The sequence below is a fragment of the Pleurodeles waltl genome, chromosome 3_2 (genome assembly GCF_031143425.1).
Source record: "Pleurodeles waltl isolate 20211129_DDA chromosome 3_2, aPleWal1.hap1.20221129, whole genome shotgun sequence".
Classification (NCBI taxonomy): domain Eukaryota; kingdom Metazoa; phylum Chordata; class Amphibia; order Caudata; family Salamandridae; genus Pleurodeles; species Pleurodeles waltl.
In genome coordinates this window covers 32,034,460-32,051,064 of record NC_090441.1, presented here as the reverse complement: position 1 = coordinate 32,051,064, position 16,605 = coordinate 32,034,460, and the positions used below count along the sequence as shown (strand labels likewise).

The window sequence follows — 16,605 nt, the reverse complement described above, 5'->3', positions numbered from 1 at the left end:
AAGACCCAACTGTTGTGCTGTTTCCTGTATACAGCTTTAACATCTCAACAACCCCAAAAAGTTAAAGCAGGTTAAGCCTTGTTCATCTGTTGGGAATGAAGTCCATGTGATCGGTATGACCTAGTGACGTTCTAACGTTTGAGCCTAGTTGCTCATATTTTAGCTAATATTTTAACCTCCACATTTACTAAGGAGATCATCCTATGTGATAAGCACTCGTGAGATTGCTTACCCCCCTTTCGTATGACCACTATGGAGGCCAGTCTCTGGTATGGTGGGAGTTGGCCTTGTGGGAGCTGGACCTTCACCTTGCCTCAGTGTATATATAAAGCATGTGAGTTTGTTAGACATAGATTTAAGAGTTTGACGAGAAAGTCATTAGCCCCACTGGCCTCTGACTGCATGCCCCTTATTGCTGCTGCACTTTCACCGGGATCTATCTCTGCTTTTAGCTCCAGTCAGTCCTCCAGTGAAAGCGGAGGCAATTGCATATGTCTGAGGAATTCTCTGATCTCTAGTGGTCCTAGGAGAGAAAACTGTAGTTTAGTATCCTACTCTAGCCGACACCCCAGATTATTGGCCTTTGGGCATTTTTGCTTTTCTGATCTTTGGTCTAGCCAGGCCAATAATTTGTTCCCCCACAAAGAGGCAATGCTGGGAGGCCACAAAAACCAAGGGTGCAGAATTTGATAAAATATCTACTGGTCTTTGGGACAGGTTTCTTCTTATATCTACTTGTCCAATAACAAAATCCCTGTGTCCCTTTGGTGCCATGTAGTAAGAGTCAAATTATGACAGCAATCTAATAATATAAGAGCTCCAATAATAGCCTCTCATGATATTGCAGGGCTCCTAAAAGTGCCTTGAGACCCTCACGGGTGAGTAGTGTGCTTTACAAATTCCTGATTGATAGATAATATAGTAGGTTTTAAATAGTAGCAATTTCCTTATTTTTCCACAGATGTACAAACTGGAGCTGGAGTAGCAGAATGCAATAGTTCCAGGGTTGGAATGCCCTTTTGAGTCTGTGCAAATCTATTAACTTGCATGCTTTAGGGGTTGAAACTAGCTTTCTGTAATAGTTTTCCATACTAAAGAAAGCTTGCAAATTAATTCCTGACAAGAGCACTGGTAAAATTTCTTCCAGGGTTGGGGTGGAAAAAGCAGTTGGAGGAAAGTGAACCTACAAGCTCAAGAGATTCTCATGAGCAAATCTACACATGCAAATTTGCTCATGCTAAAATGAAGTTCACATATTTTCTAGGAGTAACATTTCCAGGCCTACTTCCAGAAAGTCTTGGTACTTCATGAAAACTGTAAGTCTGCACTAATGCAGGGATGCATTTTTGTGACTTTAATAAGGGGGCAGACCTTTCGTTTTTACTAAAATTCTGTCTATCTGTTGGCTGGCTTCACTATGAACAGCAGCACTGCACTTTCATGAGGAGATTATTGGCACAACGTAATTTTGTTCAGAAACTACTAGGGCAATGTGTGCTCCGAGACACAAAATATTTTGCCAGCGTTTGGTATACTACTGAGGCACCTCCCTCAGAAAGAACGTTTTCAAAAAACACATCAAAACAAGACATGCATTGACAAAACCAAACGGTTGACCACAAATGTTGCACCTACTATCTTTGGCAACCTGCATTTATTTTCATGCTTCCCATAATCTTGTTGAAATTTGTTACACTTACTTTTCCACTAGGACTATTTTTGAAAATACTAGCATGCATCAACACATTTTACCAGATGATGCTGCAAAGAAATGGCACCTAAAATTTCATAGTATCAAAACATTTTGTTCCTATTTGCATTTTTTTCTGAACATTTTATTTTGAAAGCAAAAATCACCACTCATGCTTACAAGCTTCTGCAAACATCTGCATCCAAATTAGAGAGCATTATACGTAGCCTCATATTGTTAAGCTTTTCAAAAGTGTGCACATTTGTTTTGCTGGAACCACTGTCAGTAGTGCAGTGTGACCTTAAAACATTTATTTACAGCACTCACTCTAAGGCTTTTCATGAATGAACCATAAATACTAGTTTGAACAGCATTAATATATGGACACACATTACCTCAACTGCAGACAGTTTCCTTCGCTGTAAACCGGCAGCCAAGGGTTTGTGCTGTAGGGTGTTGGGCCTACTTGTCCCAAAGACAAAACATGTTGACCTTGACCCCAAACAATATGTCCTGCACTAGGACAATAAGAATTCCACATCCCTGGGATGGAAACCATCTAATCAACTCATGGTAGAAAGCAGAGACAAATAGGAGGACAGCAGATCAGATCATAGGCTTAATCAGAATGATCTAGCTATAAATCAGGCAACACCTGCAGCTCCTATATAAACTGCTTGCTAGCAATATACATTGAGTTTAGGTAGTACCACCCCTGTCTGTGTTCCTTCAAGGAGCAAACAAGGACTTTTAACTAGTCCACCACACTAATAAAGACTCGACCATACAAAGCTCCCATGGCATCTTATAGAAGACAGCTAAAAAATGCAGTGCTTCAAATTCTGACCCTATCTATCTTTCAATATGTTTTTTATGGTCTGTGGAAGTCCTTACTTATTTGACCCAGGATGTATCCCAGAGTCGTAATGCTGAAGGTTTCGCTCATTCCTTAGGATGTATCTCATGTCCTTGTCTACCAGCTATATGTAAGATGCCTGTATACCTTCCTTGGATTGAATGCACTGCCTAAAATCATTTAAACTAATTCTAGTGAGCACATGCACACTAGTTGCAGGTTGAAGTAAAAAAGAAAATCAAGAGTTATTAATCTGCAAGAGTCTGAAATATGTACCCTGCTTATATCTAGCATGGAAGAGGTATCAAGTGATGTGTGAAAACGTACTTTAAGCAGGCCCACATGGTAAAAGAAGATTAAATTTAAATGCATAGAAGACAATAAGGTTAGCTTTGTGTCCTGTGGTACCACACACTGCCCCATGCACAGCTTTGTAAATCCCATTTAAGTACTTGCTTCTCCCTGTGTCAATGCATGACCTTAGTAAGGACATTGCAAGTAAACCTGGCCCTCTGTCTACTTGCTGCAACGGACTACTTTGGATTCTGTCACAAAACCTCTCACTTCACGCTCAGAAAATGAAGAGAAGCAACCGCTCTGGGTGAATGGGTAGAGGCAGGAAGGGAGACACTAGCACTAGTGCTTGAGCCCAAGACTCTCCTTGAGTTGGACCTCTGAGGGCCGCTAGCTCGGATTTCAGAATTTATGGGCATCCTCAGGATGAGAGCACAATGAGATTGGATTCATCATAGCTTCTGCGGCTCTGCAAGTGTCATTAATTCTTATATTTCTCCCTTGATCATTCATGTGAAGAGGAAGCATGTACATTTCCTTATGTTTCTTGGTAGTAGCACCTTAAGGTCGCTACAGGAAGCTATTGCACTTGGCATTACAACAAATGGATTTGAGTGGGGTGGGGGGAGTTTAGGGGCTGGAAAACCCGAAATCAGTCTAGACCTCAGAAAACTCAACGTGGCAAGCTCTCCTGAAAACAATGCAGGCAACTGTAGTGGCAATGAACCATCATTCAGATAAAATGGATTTCAAATTTAAACTGCTTAATACCACGGCTCTATGTCGTGGGAACAGACGACAAGTTGAAACAAACTTAACTCGTTCATAGTAGGAGCTCAGGCCGTGAACAATGCAGTACAAGCAACATCCTGCTCCTATTCTAACAAGCTCACCACATTACCTACTATAATAAGGAGCCGCATCGAGGAAGTTAGACTGAGTAGTCTCAAACTGGGCTCAAGTAAGATTCATGATCTATCGCATGACCCCCATAGTGATTCAGAATGAAGTATCGACGGGAAAAGAAGCAATAAAATGTGTCATTGCTGAGGTTCATAAATCAGAACCAAGATGACTCCCTAACGGTCAGTAATTTTTCAACAAGCCCAGTGCTTTTTTACTTCGTATGAATCGCTACATAAGGTAGAGGCTAGGAAGTTTCACTCCCCTATGGTAAAAGGGCATGCAGATGAACTACCCCTATGGGCTCATTTGCCTGACCCCAGCCAGGCAAGTAAGCCGGAGAGAGACTTCACAAGGGCAGAACTTGACTTGTGACACCAGCTTCAGCACAAAACGCAGAGTGGCTATATCTAATCTTTGCCAAGAGAACACACTGAAGCTGATCCCCAAAAATGATGAGAAGCAGGTGCAAGATTCAAAAGGTGGAAATCATAAGCAATAATTACAAGCACAATGTACTGAAGGAGACTTCATTCAAATAAACACAGGGGTTCAAGTGAATCTTCACAAGAGGTATCAATTGCTTCAATTAGTGAAGTAACGAAACATGTGCGGTTAAGTGAGCCACTGTTACAGATGGCAATTGAAACCTATGACCTTCAAAACCCAAATCAGATGGGCAATAACCACCATCTTTGATACCAACAAGTGTACCATCCAGAGAGGGTAATGACGCAACTTATTTGTCGGTTGCCGTCCAAATTTTGGATTTCAAGTGGGTGCCCAATAAAGCAATCTCAGGTGACCTGCCAAGTTAACAAGACCGGTGTCTAACCCAAACCCTCAAAGGGTCAAAGGATCTCTAACTCAAAGAAGTAAATTCAATCAAAATCCCTCCCCCTCCACAACACCACTGCAAGAGCCACACCATGATCAGGTATATACTTTGACAAACTAAAATACTATGGTACCCTGAATACAAAGTCAGGGGCAATCTGGATGTGCTAAATCACACAAACCTCCTCCGGCTGCTGGCTGATATTCCTGAATTAACAGTATAAAACCTGGAGATATAGCAGCCATAGAGTTTATTTCACCCTGTGGTTTGTAACAAACTGAGCCCACTGTGGCAACTTGTTTGATGCACAATCATGCCAAGCTGGTCTACCAGTACAAAGCTATCTTTAGGAACTGGGGCATAAAAAACAGCTTGTATGTTATGAATGCATATTCAACATCATTTGCAAAACATGTTCTTTTGGCAGGGAAGTTCCAAACAGGTCACCATTTAAAAAAAATTAAAAAAAAAGAGAGAATCTGTCATCAGCCCCCCAGCCAAAGGAATTAAAGGATTTGAAGATCTGTTCATGGAACTTGGTAGGTTTGAGAAGTAAAATTAATGATAAATTACTTATTTGCAAGAATTCCATATCATTTTCAGGAAATTGGGCAACAAATTCCTGTGACAGTTATGGGTACATTGATTATTCTTGCCTGGCTACAGACGTTATGCAGTTTGGTCGCTGTACAGGGAGTATTTTGACCTGTATCAGTTCTAATCTGAAGGTACATGCCTCTTCACCCCTATAGAACATGGTTCCCTTGCAGTAAGTCTGAAATGGTGGGCAGGGGGGGGGGGCGGGTAATCCTGCTCTGTATCATTTTGAATGTTTATCCGATTCCACACCCAAAATAAAAAAATAAAGATAAAAAAAGAAATAAAAATAAAACATGTTGAAGAGTTACGATGGATCTGAACGTGGCATATACTAATGCAAATAGATTGCCGACAGGTGATGTCAGTCTGTTTTGCCTTCAAGAAGAGATTTGGGGGGTGGGGGAAGAACCTTCGGGTGGCCATTCCAAAACAGACGTCCCCATCAAAGCACCACAATTGTCTCTTAGGAAAAAAGAAAACTTGTTGATTTCTGCACTTCAGTAGGCTTTATGGTTTTAAACGGAAGGTTCTCTTGTGACAATCTGCCAGCATGGATGAGAATAATTAATGACTGTCTCATACCTAAATCATACCATAGCAAATTTTGCCTTATTTAATCATTCAACAGTCGATCAGCGTCTGGAGGGAGATCATATGCCCCAAATTATTTCTTTGGTAACCCAAACAAGTTTTAACTGCATCAAAAACTACCATGTTAGATGGATATACAATGAGTTTAAAGAGTTTAAGATGGGATGAAGAAATGGGTGAAAATATTGTTAATAGCAGCGCAAGCTTTATCTCCGAAAATACAGGTCATAAAGATACTGTAAGTAGTTGGGAAGATTTAATAAAGTACATAACAATGAAGGTTCCTAGAAAGTACTTCACCTAAGGCTATGCCATCAAGGCTTGGACAAAGACAGTGGGTCTCATATGAAGTGAGGTGCTCTAAGAGTAATGTAAACAGGCTCATGCAACAGTTGCAGACAAATCACTTGTATAAGGGTTTTAAAGCAGAAGTTATCTGCCAGAGTAGTAAACTGGGGAGAGAAAAAAAAACAATGAAGGAGAAACACACGACACACACCACACACACACACACCTCTGGCCATATAGAAAAGCAATTCATGATGATTTCTGGGCTAGACTCATTCGCACCAGCAGGTGCAAGGATGCAACGACCATCTGGCAGATGGTTAACACAAAGGCGCTTGGGCCACGCAAAGCTAACAATGTAAACATCAATGAGAAGATGTGGGTGAGGTATCTAACAGCCCATTTTTCGACTCCAGAAGAACCTTCCTACATTCCAGTCTGCTGCCCAAATAGCATCCATCACATGACCGTTTTTAGGCATAATCTGAGAGTACGGTCTACCAAGGTAAATCCTGCCACCACAGCAGTCACGAAATCAGTACAACTTGTACAAGACCTTCAAGTATTCAGAAACTTTGTCTCTAACATCATAAAGAAGGGTCTGTTTGTCAGCCCTCAATCAACGTCCAGCCTGGTCGACTTCACCCCAGCTGATATTAAGAGAATAATCAATAGCTCACGACCTAACTGTGCACCAGATCAGAATGGGTTCCCACAGGCTCTGTTTAAAAAGGCCAAGCGTTACTTCATAGTTCCATCCTGCAGACGAAAATTCTTCCAGAAACGTGGTGGGGGTCCATAATCCATCCAACATACTAAGAAGAGGGACAATAGTTCATGTAATCTGCCTGTGCCATGTGTTATTAGAAACGTGCAAGAAGCTTTTGCAGACAGAGATTGACACTCTGGCAACTTCAAAAATGTAGACAGGCCTCTGAGCCTGCAAAATATAGCATTGCATGTTAAATATAGATATTAATTTTACTAATTTATGTCCAAACTGGAGTCCCAAGAGATCAAAAGCTCAATGTCGGGCCTTCCCTTTTCATCCTGCTCTCTTTTAGATATGCCTTTATGGTTAATATTGGTCTAGATATTTTATTGCAGACACACAGTATGTTTATACTTAGTATCCAGCAGTTGCCATGTTTCTCATATCTTATTTTTCTAGAGAGATATATATATATATATATATATATATATATATGGAAGCTAGTTAGGTTCTGAATTTACTCATCATAAAAAAACATTAGAAACTCACAAATTATAGTTACTTATTTCAATTAACTATAACTTATGCCCCACCAGTCAGCTTTAATAAATGTTACAACAAATGTTACAGTGATATCATCAATGTTATAAATGATGACATGAATGATGTAATAATTGGGGTACTTATCAGTGCATGGAGAGGGCGAGATTTATATTTACCTTTAGGGAACAAGTTACAGTTACTTAACTGGTGAGTTTCTGAAGTTTTGCATGAGTAAATTCAGAACCTAACTAAAAAGTCCCTATAACCTTTGTTTTAAGGAATTTTTTATGTTTTTAAAAAAATTCTATTTCCTAACTAAAATGTCTCTGTAACCTTTGTTTTTTTTCTTCTCGTAATTTCTATTTTATTAATTTTTTAACGTAAAGTACATTTCATTACTATACATTAAGCCAAGCACTGCCATGCACAACCTTTGGGCATGCACGGTGGGGGATGGCTGCAGGGCTTGGCCTGCAGCCAGCTCCAGCAGCCAAACACCTAAGCACCCAGCACCATGCTGCGCACGGTCTTTGGCCATGCGCAGCAGGAGTTGGCCATAGGGCCTGTCTCTGGGTGTGTGAGTGGCTGTGAGTGTTTGATTGCGTTCCCATAGATGAAAGATGCATTCACCTCCACAAAGGAGGTCACATCGTTTTTCAATATGAAAACATAGTAAGCACACCTGATTTGCCTTCACCATGCCCAGGAGTTAGGATCATTTGTCCTTTTCAGAAGTGGAGCTTCAAGTGGGGCACCAGCTACGTTTATATTTGTAAGTGCTTACTGCCAAGTCTAGTTTTGCAATAAGACATGTACGCCTTCTATGGTATCTTCTGCAAGGACAATTTTTATGGACATTCTACAGTATCACAGACACTTTATGGCCTAAGTAGAATTTGTAAAGAAATTGGACGTTAATGATTATTGCTTTCTTGCTTGTGTATCACTGAATCTTGTAGAAAGTATTTTAATAATGGCTTCATAACAAATGTTGTAAGGTTTGGCAAACTTGTTGTAAAGATTAATTATTCACGCATTACGTTTTAACACACCACAGTCGCCCCACTTCACCCATATCTGCCCTGTATAGTAATTGCATTTATGTAGTGCTTACTCACCCCGAGAAGGTGCGAAAGCGATTTATGCCAGGCACCACGCTGCTCCAGAACACAAAGTTAGTTCACTATATTCTTGTGTGCTAAACCAAACTATTCCATACATTTACTGCAGTTTTTTTAGGGTAGATTAAGTTAATAGAAGTTAGGAGTGATCATTAATTGGGAAGGTGCACATGAGCTCAAGCAGATGGTTGGTGGGGTTAATAGATGAGAGATTAGGCTGCAGGGGTATGGCTTGTAAAAAAACTTTGTAATGAGCTGTAAGTAGTTTGAAGAAATAGCATGTTAGAGATTAGAGCAACTATGCATTTGACTTAGAGTAAGTTGTGTTCGGAAAGAGGAGACATGCAGAGGATGAAGGAAAGGGGAGGGGCAACAATTAGGCGTTTTTAAATAAAAATCTGTATTTCTTGCAGGATTCTATGAATATGCAGGATGCATTTTGAGGAAAAAATGCAATTTGAGAATGCAAAGTTGTAGAAACAAAATGATACTGTTTGCCTGTGCAACATTAGGCATTGTAAATCAGGCAACAACCAAGGAAAGTCAGCTGATGAGTGCAGATTTTTAGGGCATAAATGAATTGCTGGGTGCATACACAAAATCTTTAAATTAAGTACAAAGAGCGCAGTAATCTCAAGATTATAGCAGCGTAATAAATTGAACAGGTAACAAAACACTGAAATGCCTGAGGATGTCTTGTAAAGTTAATCATCAAGTTTTGCTAACAGTATTACAAGAGCGGAGTGGCATCAATGCAGATCAGAAACTGATTTCACCTGTTCTTCCAGAGACACTGGTCAACATCAGGCTAGACTGATTTGATTTCATGATCTGTATCTCCTTTTAAAGGTTCTCCTACCTCTATTGCACCTCCACTATTTGCAGGGCTGTTGACTACTCAGGACAAGATCCGACCTAACTATACTCTGTTGGGATACATTTTGGGGGATTGGGATGTCAAAAACTGAAGTGACAACACCTATTTCATTGCGACACAATTATACAGACAAGACACTTGGTGGACGTTGCATTTGCGATTTTCTTTTCCTTACAGAAATATAGAAAGTTATGAGAGAGGACTACAAGTCCCAGAATCCAAAGCTATAACACAGACTAGGTGAGAATCATGTTTGGTTATGGGAAATTTGAGAGCGGTTCTTTGGTTCTGAAATTCTAAAGAGACCTAAAATGGTGGCCTTATTCCGTGACTAATTCTAGTTTTCTAAGCCCATCACCAGACTGTGGTTTTATCTTTTCACCTTACAGACTATTAAAGCCTACTGTCATATTGCCGCAGTTAATAAACTGCCTTTTATACAGAAATAAACTTGTGGCATTAAGTGGCGGGTGACAGAGTTGAGAACTCTGCAAACCTCTCCAGTGTATCCGATCCAGACGGATCCGTCCCTGCAGTTCCAAACACTTTTCTGAGGAACAAGTGCAGGGAAAGAACAAACTACGATTTGCATTGATATCAGCCAATCACCTGCTGCGCTGAGCATCATCAATAACAAGGCTACTTCTTACCTCATTGGCTGAAGAGAAAGGAAGCTGCACCAACGTGGCAAGCGCTTGGGCCATCAAGCACCTGCCAAACACTAAAGAAGACTCGGGTTTCAATAAATGGGGTAAAAGGTAGGTTCACCACTGCTCTTAGTTTAATATGCCCAGTTTTCATTACCTCCTTTCTTTCCCAAGAAGGGGGAACAGAAGATATATTCCTCAGAATAATAAATCTGGGGAGTGAATGTCAAACGAAACTTTGACATATAAGACCAATAAAAAACGTTTCTCTTCTTGGATTCTGAGTGACATGGTTTCCTGATCACATCTGTAAAGGAATTCAATTTAGTTCTAGAGCTAGTGTACCTTTATGTTCATAATTTTGCATACTGTATGTTTACAAGGAAAAATATCAAGAAGGCCATACCTACTGGCTTTGCCAATGGGCGTCTTAAGCACGGAGATCAAGGTAGCAAAACTCCCGGAATTACTATTGATAGAATGACAATTACAGTTCCTCGAAAAGATTAAGGAAATAATGAATGCTGCATAATTGTAATAAAGCAGAGTCAGGCAAGATTTCCAAATCCTAACGCGCGGTATTTAGCATAATAAATAGCATCGCTTCTGTGCTGTGAACGTTGACATTAAATACAAGGCAAAAATCGAAGCAAGTGCCATCGGCGAAAACATTAACAAACTTGAAATAAACGTTCTACCAAATAGAGCTGCCATACTAAAACAGACACAACCTCCAATTGCAGGAAGGGCTCCGATTCAGAATGAATAATCAATCTTTCCAAATAACCAAACAAAGACCTACTTACCAGAAAGCGGCACCATATCCTAGCCAAAAAAACATCCAAATAACTAGAGACGGACAATATCAACTGAACATTCGAAAGAGTTTAACAATCAAACACTAGATTTGGAACGCGGGTCAGATTAACGTTCTACGACACCTTCCCCAGTTGCCCATCGCAGTTCACTAAGCACGGGGTAAGTTGTTTGTTTATGAAACGCACCCTTCTGAAGGTCTCTTTCCAAGGAGGCGGTGTAGCCTTGTACAGGGAACGATGTTTTAGAGCAGCCGCCATAACACAGCAATGATGTTAACTGTACCAAAGGAAATCTCAGAGCCCGGGAATTTATGAGCCTTTGAACTGGAGGCGGAGGGTCTGTGTACGAGGCATTCTGGGAACCGTGGTCCGCAGTGCGCTAGCGGTCGAATGTTCAAGTTCCGGACATTCTGGGAAACGTTGCACACTGAGATCTGCTGCCAAAGGAAATAGAACTTTTGTCGTTAAATGAAATTGTAGCCAAATGCGACCATAATTTAAAAATTTCGCAACTTAATAGTAAAGGTCCTGTTATAGCAAACGCATGCAAATGAAATTTAAAATGGAATTGGTTTACTGGTGCACGAAGAACATTCTTCCATTTTTTGCATAGTAAAAATAAAAACTCTTCGCATGATTTTCTTTATCACCTTTGGTGAAATAAAATAATGAGTTTGCTTATCCTGAAAAGTAGTTTCCTCGTGAGAAATTAAAGAGCCCTTCATTCAAATATGGCCGTCATGTTCACATACACCCAGTACAGCGTAGCCTTACTGCTTCTCTTCCTGGTTGCCGTAATTGCTCAAGTTGATCCCGTGTGCTGCCGGACTCTGTGACGTTTCTTTGTGACGTTAGACGCATGTTTGTGACGTACCTGCCTAGTGTCATTGGTTCTGGTCTTGCCCCGGCTGCTTAAGTGGTGTTTACAGTCTTACTGCCGGTTCCTGGAGCATGATGGCTGCAAGCGGTGGACAGCAGTGGCGGGAATCCCTAGCAGATCATGTGTTGTTCGCGCGGCTGAGGGACGAGGCCGGCAACCGGCGGCCCAGCAGGCCCTTGATCCGAAACCTGCTGCTCACTTTGGATGGCGACCTGTGCGTGTGGGACGGGGAGCGCGGCGGGCTGCGTTGCGTGAACTTAAAGGGGCTCACTGGAGAAGAGCCCGAGCTCTGTCGTTACCAGGTGAGGGCCGCATCCGCAGGTAAATGTCCCCCCCTATACTTGATATGTGCCATCTCTACGAACATCTAGCCCAGACGGTTTCAATCTCGCCCAGTTCTATTCTTCATTTTTGGCAAAGATGACGCTTTAATTAATCTGCTCCATGCTTAAATGCTCTTCATTGAAGCGAATTTAACGGGAAGGTGGGCCAGCATCTGCTTGTCATTTCTAAGGGTGCGCGCTGTGCACATTTGTCAGCTTAACGGCATTCTTTGACCAGGTAGCCTACACGTCATGCATAGAGGTGTACAAGTCAGAGAATGAAAAATTTCCTAGATAACGAGAAGGAAAGTTTCAGTTCTATTAAGGACACGGAGGTGAGGATTATGCATTACTTTCTTCACTTTATTTTAACAGAAGATTCAAAGAACATAATAAAAATTAAAAATATAAACAAAGACTACATGTCCCATGAGGCTTATAACATTAGTCTGTAAATAGTCCAATCACAACACAGTCCATCCTATAAGTAGATATAACATCCCTTCCTGTTCCTCTTTCTTCACTGCTAGTCAGTTAAGTGCAAACCTTCTTATACACTCTTCCCTTAAAGATATTATTTTACACTGTTTATGTGTGTGTATATATATATATTATCTGTTTCTCTTTAAGTAAAGCAGGCTTCTTTCCCAAAGCTAGACAGAGGCCCATGTGCGTCGCATGTCGACCTGTCCGGCACCTGTCATCCCATCTTTTACAGGGCTCTCATGCTCATCTACTGATTAAACCTCTCTACCTTTGGTGCTGGAGACCCTGGCTTCTTTTTTGTTTGAGCCTTTTGATCAGGCTGACATACAATTTGTTACTTTGAAGGTGGTGTTCTTGGTGGCCACAACTTCAGCTAGGAGTATTGGGGAGCTTGCAGCACTAATGGCCAAGGAACATTTCCTTTCCTGTTTTGAGGATGGGGTTTTGCTTATATTGATTCCTATTTTGTACCTAAGGTAGTTTCAGCTTTTCATAAGAATCAAGAGATAGTTCTTCCACCTATTTCTGATGTGTCATACTCTCACCAGGAGTTCCATGGATGTCAAGAGAGCTTTACAACTTTACTTGGAAAGAACCAAGTCATTTAGGAAATCAGATTTCCTTTTTGTTATGTTTGGCTCTTCTAACAGAGGAGAACAAGCTTACTTGATGTCTATCAGTAGAGGGAGTAAGCAGATGATAATTTTGCCTTACTGTTTGTCTGGTACTCCTCCCTCTGTTGGTATTGAGGGTTGTTCTACTCAGGGGATGTGAGCGTAATGGGCTGAGTTGAAAGATGCTTCCATGTCTGAGATATGTAGAACGGCTACCTGGGCAGCCCCTGATACATTTGTGAATCATTATACGCTTCAGAATGTTTAGAATGATTCTAATAATTTTGGGCTTGTGGTTGGGGTTCTGCTTTGACCTAAGCATTATTTGGTACTAATTAATCGCTGTGTTTTCAGCATATAAAATGTTGTGTGAACTGTCTCTTTATTTTTGTTTTTGTTTTAAATACCATTCTGTTTAATTTTTATTAACATTAAGACAATGCGAGCAAAAAAACACAAAAAGAAAAATATGTCCTGCTTTACAATCAAATATAAACAGAGATTTTGATCTTCTATCCTCAAGTGTTCCCAGCATCTCCCCAATGTATTCCCCGGCCTCCTTCCCATTTCCCAATGCAGCATGGTCATCAATCATTGAAAAATCCACCCGGATCTAGTTGGTGTTGTACACGGGTTATTGCAATATGCATTCCATTTCCCCCAGATCGTTGTCCACTTTTAGGGGCACCTCCTTCCGTCATATACAATTTTTTTTGTTTTGGCAGGCATGCACCAATCCACATCATCTTCCCAATCCCTCAAGTGTGGCAATTGCGCAGCTCCTCACAAGCGTGCAATTTTCGCTTGGCTGCCACCAGTCCCAGCATGACCCACCCTCTAGCCGTCCGAGTCAAGTCAGAATCGCCCCATATATTAAAAAAGCACCATTTGTCTGTGGGTTCCCTACTAGTAGTGCACACAGTACTCCTCCTTTCTATCACAGCTGTCCAATAGTGTGGTAATGCAGGGCAAATCCATATGCCATGAAAAAATGTGCCTGTTGCGCCACAGTGTCTACGACACTGTTCAATGGGGGCTCTGCCCATTTTCACCAGGGTGCCACAGGGATAATAGGCTCTATGCAGTATTTTAAGCTGTACTAAGTGAAATCTGGACCTTATTGCTACCTCTATGAGAGATGATAGGTACCTCTTGCCATTTGTCATCTTCAAGGTGTTCAAAATACTGCTTCCACTGGGCCCTCAAATGGAACAATGCATCAGATGAGTTATTAATTAACTTTTGGTATGTAAGGGAAATCGGCGAGGCCTTTGGGAGCATCATATCTACCGGTATAGCTTTCTGTAGTGCATGTCTGATTTATAAGTAGTGGTATGTTTCGGCGGGTGCTAATTGATAGTCCTGTTGTAGATTTGTAAAGGGGACCACCTTTCCCTGCACCCAGAGGTCTCCTACTGTTGACAGTCCAATGAGAGAGGCCCCCCTTATCAAAGCCAGGCTGTGTCCCTAAAAATACCCAAGCTCACAGTGTCCTGGACCTGTGGCCTGGGTTATTTTATCTGTGCAGCGTAGTGAACGAAGTGTTATGTGCCAAATAATTCAAGTCACTGTTGTTGGGTTTTGAGAACTTGTGGGTTGGATACCTCCGTAGCAGGCTCTGAGATGTCTCCTACAGCGCATCAGCAGTCTATCCATCTGGTATGCTGGCTCAGATACTGGAAGGCACGTCCAGTAGAGTATTGTCGTTAGTTGCGCAGCCCAGTAGTGTCTTTTGATATCTTGTAACCAAGGTCCCCGTCGCCAATATATGGAATGTAATCCACTGGGTCGCTCCATTCCAAAAGAGTGTGCGCACCTCTCTTTCATTGTCTTTAAATAATGAATCGCAATTGGATAAGGAATGTTGTGTAGCGCATAGAGAAAGCGAGGCTTAAACAGTGCTACTCTGCCAAGTAGGGAGAGGAGCAGTGCTAGCCAATATTGAGCATCTTGCTTAAGGCGTGACAGTAGCGGCACTGGATTTTGATTCTACAACCTGTGTGGTTCAGTAGTAATGTAGATTCCTATGTTGCGTAGGGTCTCATTATTCTAATGAGACTACTGGATTTCGAGTGGCAGAATTGCCTGTGGTGTGGGAGACTGAGTCTAACCCACTACAGGTGACACCTGTCGCTCCAATCCAGGTTCTGCTCCGGCTAACTAGCAGTGCCTCATCTCTACCCCAGGGCAGGGTGGGCAGCCAAGCTCATGACATAACTGGTTTCTCAGGGAAGCCGTGGTCACTCAGGTCTCATCCGTTTCTCTCAGTTACATTAGTCTCACATACACAATGACAAACAGAGGCAGTATATATTTCAATAATGCTTTATTAAAGCGACTGCATCTTGGATAGCAAGGCGTGAACTGTAATAACCAGGACAATACAGCATGACAAGATTAAAATTGTGACAAGGGGAGTGAAACATAAAAATAATGCTACCATATTGTCACTAGAGTCAACAGACTAATTCCTACGTAGGCTATGATAGAGCACAGCATGTTAAGCTCTATGTCTGCCCTTCAGGTTCCCCTGGGAAAACATCATCCCTCGTACCTGAGCAAAGGCCTGAAGTCTCAAACAGCTGTAGCAAAGTATTCGTCAATCAGCATACAGTCGTGGTTCTCTGGCTGGAATCTCCCTCTAATGTGTAAGGGACAGGGAAGTGTTTTTATAATAAAACAGCTGGTGTTCTAAGAAAATGACCCTATGTAAGGATGTGTACTTTCTATGAATGTCAGAGACTAAACTTATACCACGTTCACAGGCAACCTATCTTACTGCAGCCTTAAAAGAAGCACAGAGTGAGCAAGAATGTCTTGTTTGAGAACAGAGGGCTGGCCTAGGCAAAAACAGTCAGATAGAGAGAAATTAAAACAAGACCGTAAAAGTGGCTACTGAAACAATAATAAAGCAAAGCTGAGTAAAAAATATCTAGGTTAAAGTGCACAGCGGCAGGCCCAGTATGTTAAAATAACGTGCATGGAGCTATAACTAAAATGTCTACACAACACCCTCCCCATGTCGGTTGAAGGTGGTTCAAAGCCTAAATATACGTAAAAGCTACTAAGCTCAACCTAAGATATATATGTAAAAATGTCAATAATGACAAGTTAAAAGGACACATGAGCGTATAAAAGGACAATTTTAAACTGTTAACATGTGGCATAAAAAGGACCACATTTCAAGAGTCAGAGTTATTTTTAGAATTTCTAATAGATTCCGGGACAATGGAGGACAGGAAATCTTCCACTTCAGCAGGTGTTAAAGTTGGAAAGGCATCGCCGAGAAGGACCAAGGAGCAGTCGTTTTCCATAGCCTGAGCCTCAGCCAAGGCGGCATTCCATGGTGTGCCCAATGATTAGTTAAGAGCCACATCCTCCAGGAAGGTCAACTCATATGTAGCTCCCCGTAGCAAACGCACCCTCAACGCTCATGTCTGGTAATGAGTCCTCAGCGAGAACATCAACAGATCAGCGTCCAAAGAAAGCAAGCGCTGCGTAGAAAGACAAACTTCCAGTGCATG

The 16,605-nt window shown here is 41.5% G+C and overlaps 2 protein-coding genes across 3 annotated transcripts in view; one reads left to right on the top strand and one right to left on the bottom strand.

Moving 5' to 3' along the window:
- The window catches only part of RPAIN (RPA interacting protein), a 46,482-nt gene extending 35,272 nt beyond the window's left edge, over positions 1–11,210 (bottom strand). The window contains exon 1 of one of the 2 annotated variants that reach the window (XM_069226672.1): positions 10,965–11,210. In XM_069226672.1, coding sequence (XP_069082773.1) covers positions 10,965–11,036 — 72 coding nt within the window. In that variant the 5' untranslated portion in view covers positions 11,037–11,210. Of the gene's footprint in view, positions 1–10,766; positions 10,928–10,964 lie in introns of those variants that run through there. The other variant, XM_069226673.1, reaches the window with a different exon arrangement.
- Positions 11,211–11,617: 407 nt separating this feature from the next.
- NUP88 (nucleoporin 88) overlaps positions 11,618–16,605 on the top strand; it is a 249,669-nt gene continuing 244,681 nt past the window's right edge. The window contains exon 1 of the mRNA XM_069226670.1: positions 11,618–11,960. Coding sequence (XP_069082771.1) covers positions 11,730–11,960 — 231 coding nt within the window. The 5' untranslated portion in view covers positions 11,618–11,729. The remainder of the gene's footprint in view (positions 11,961–16,605) is intronic.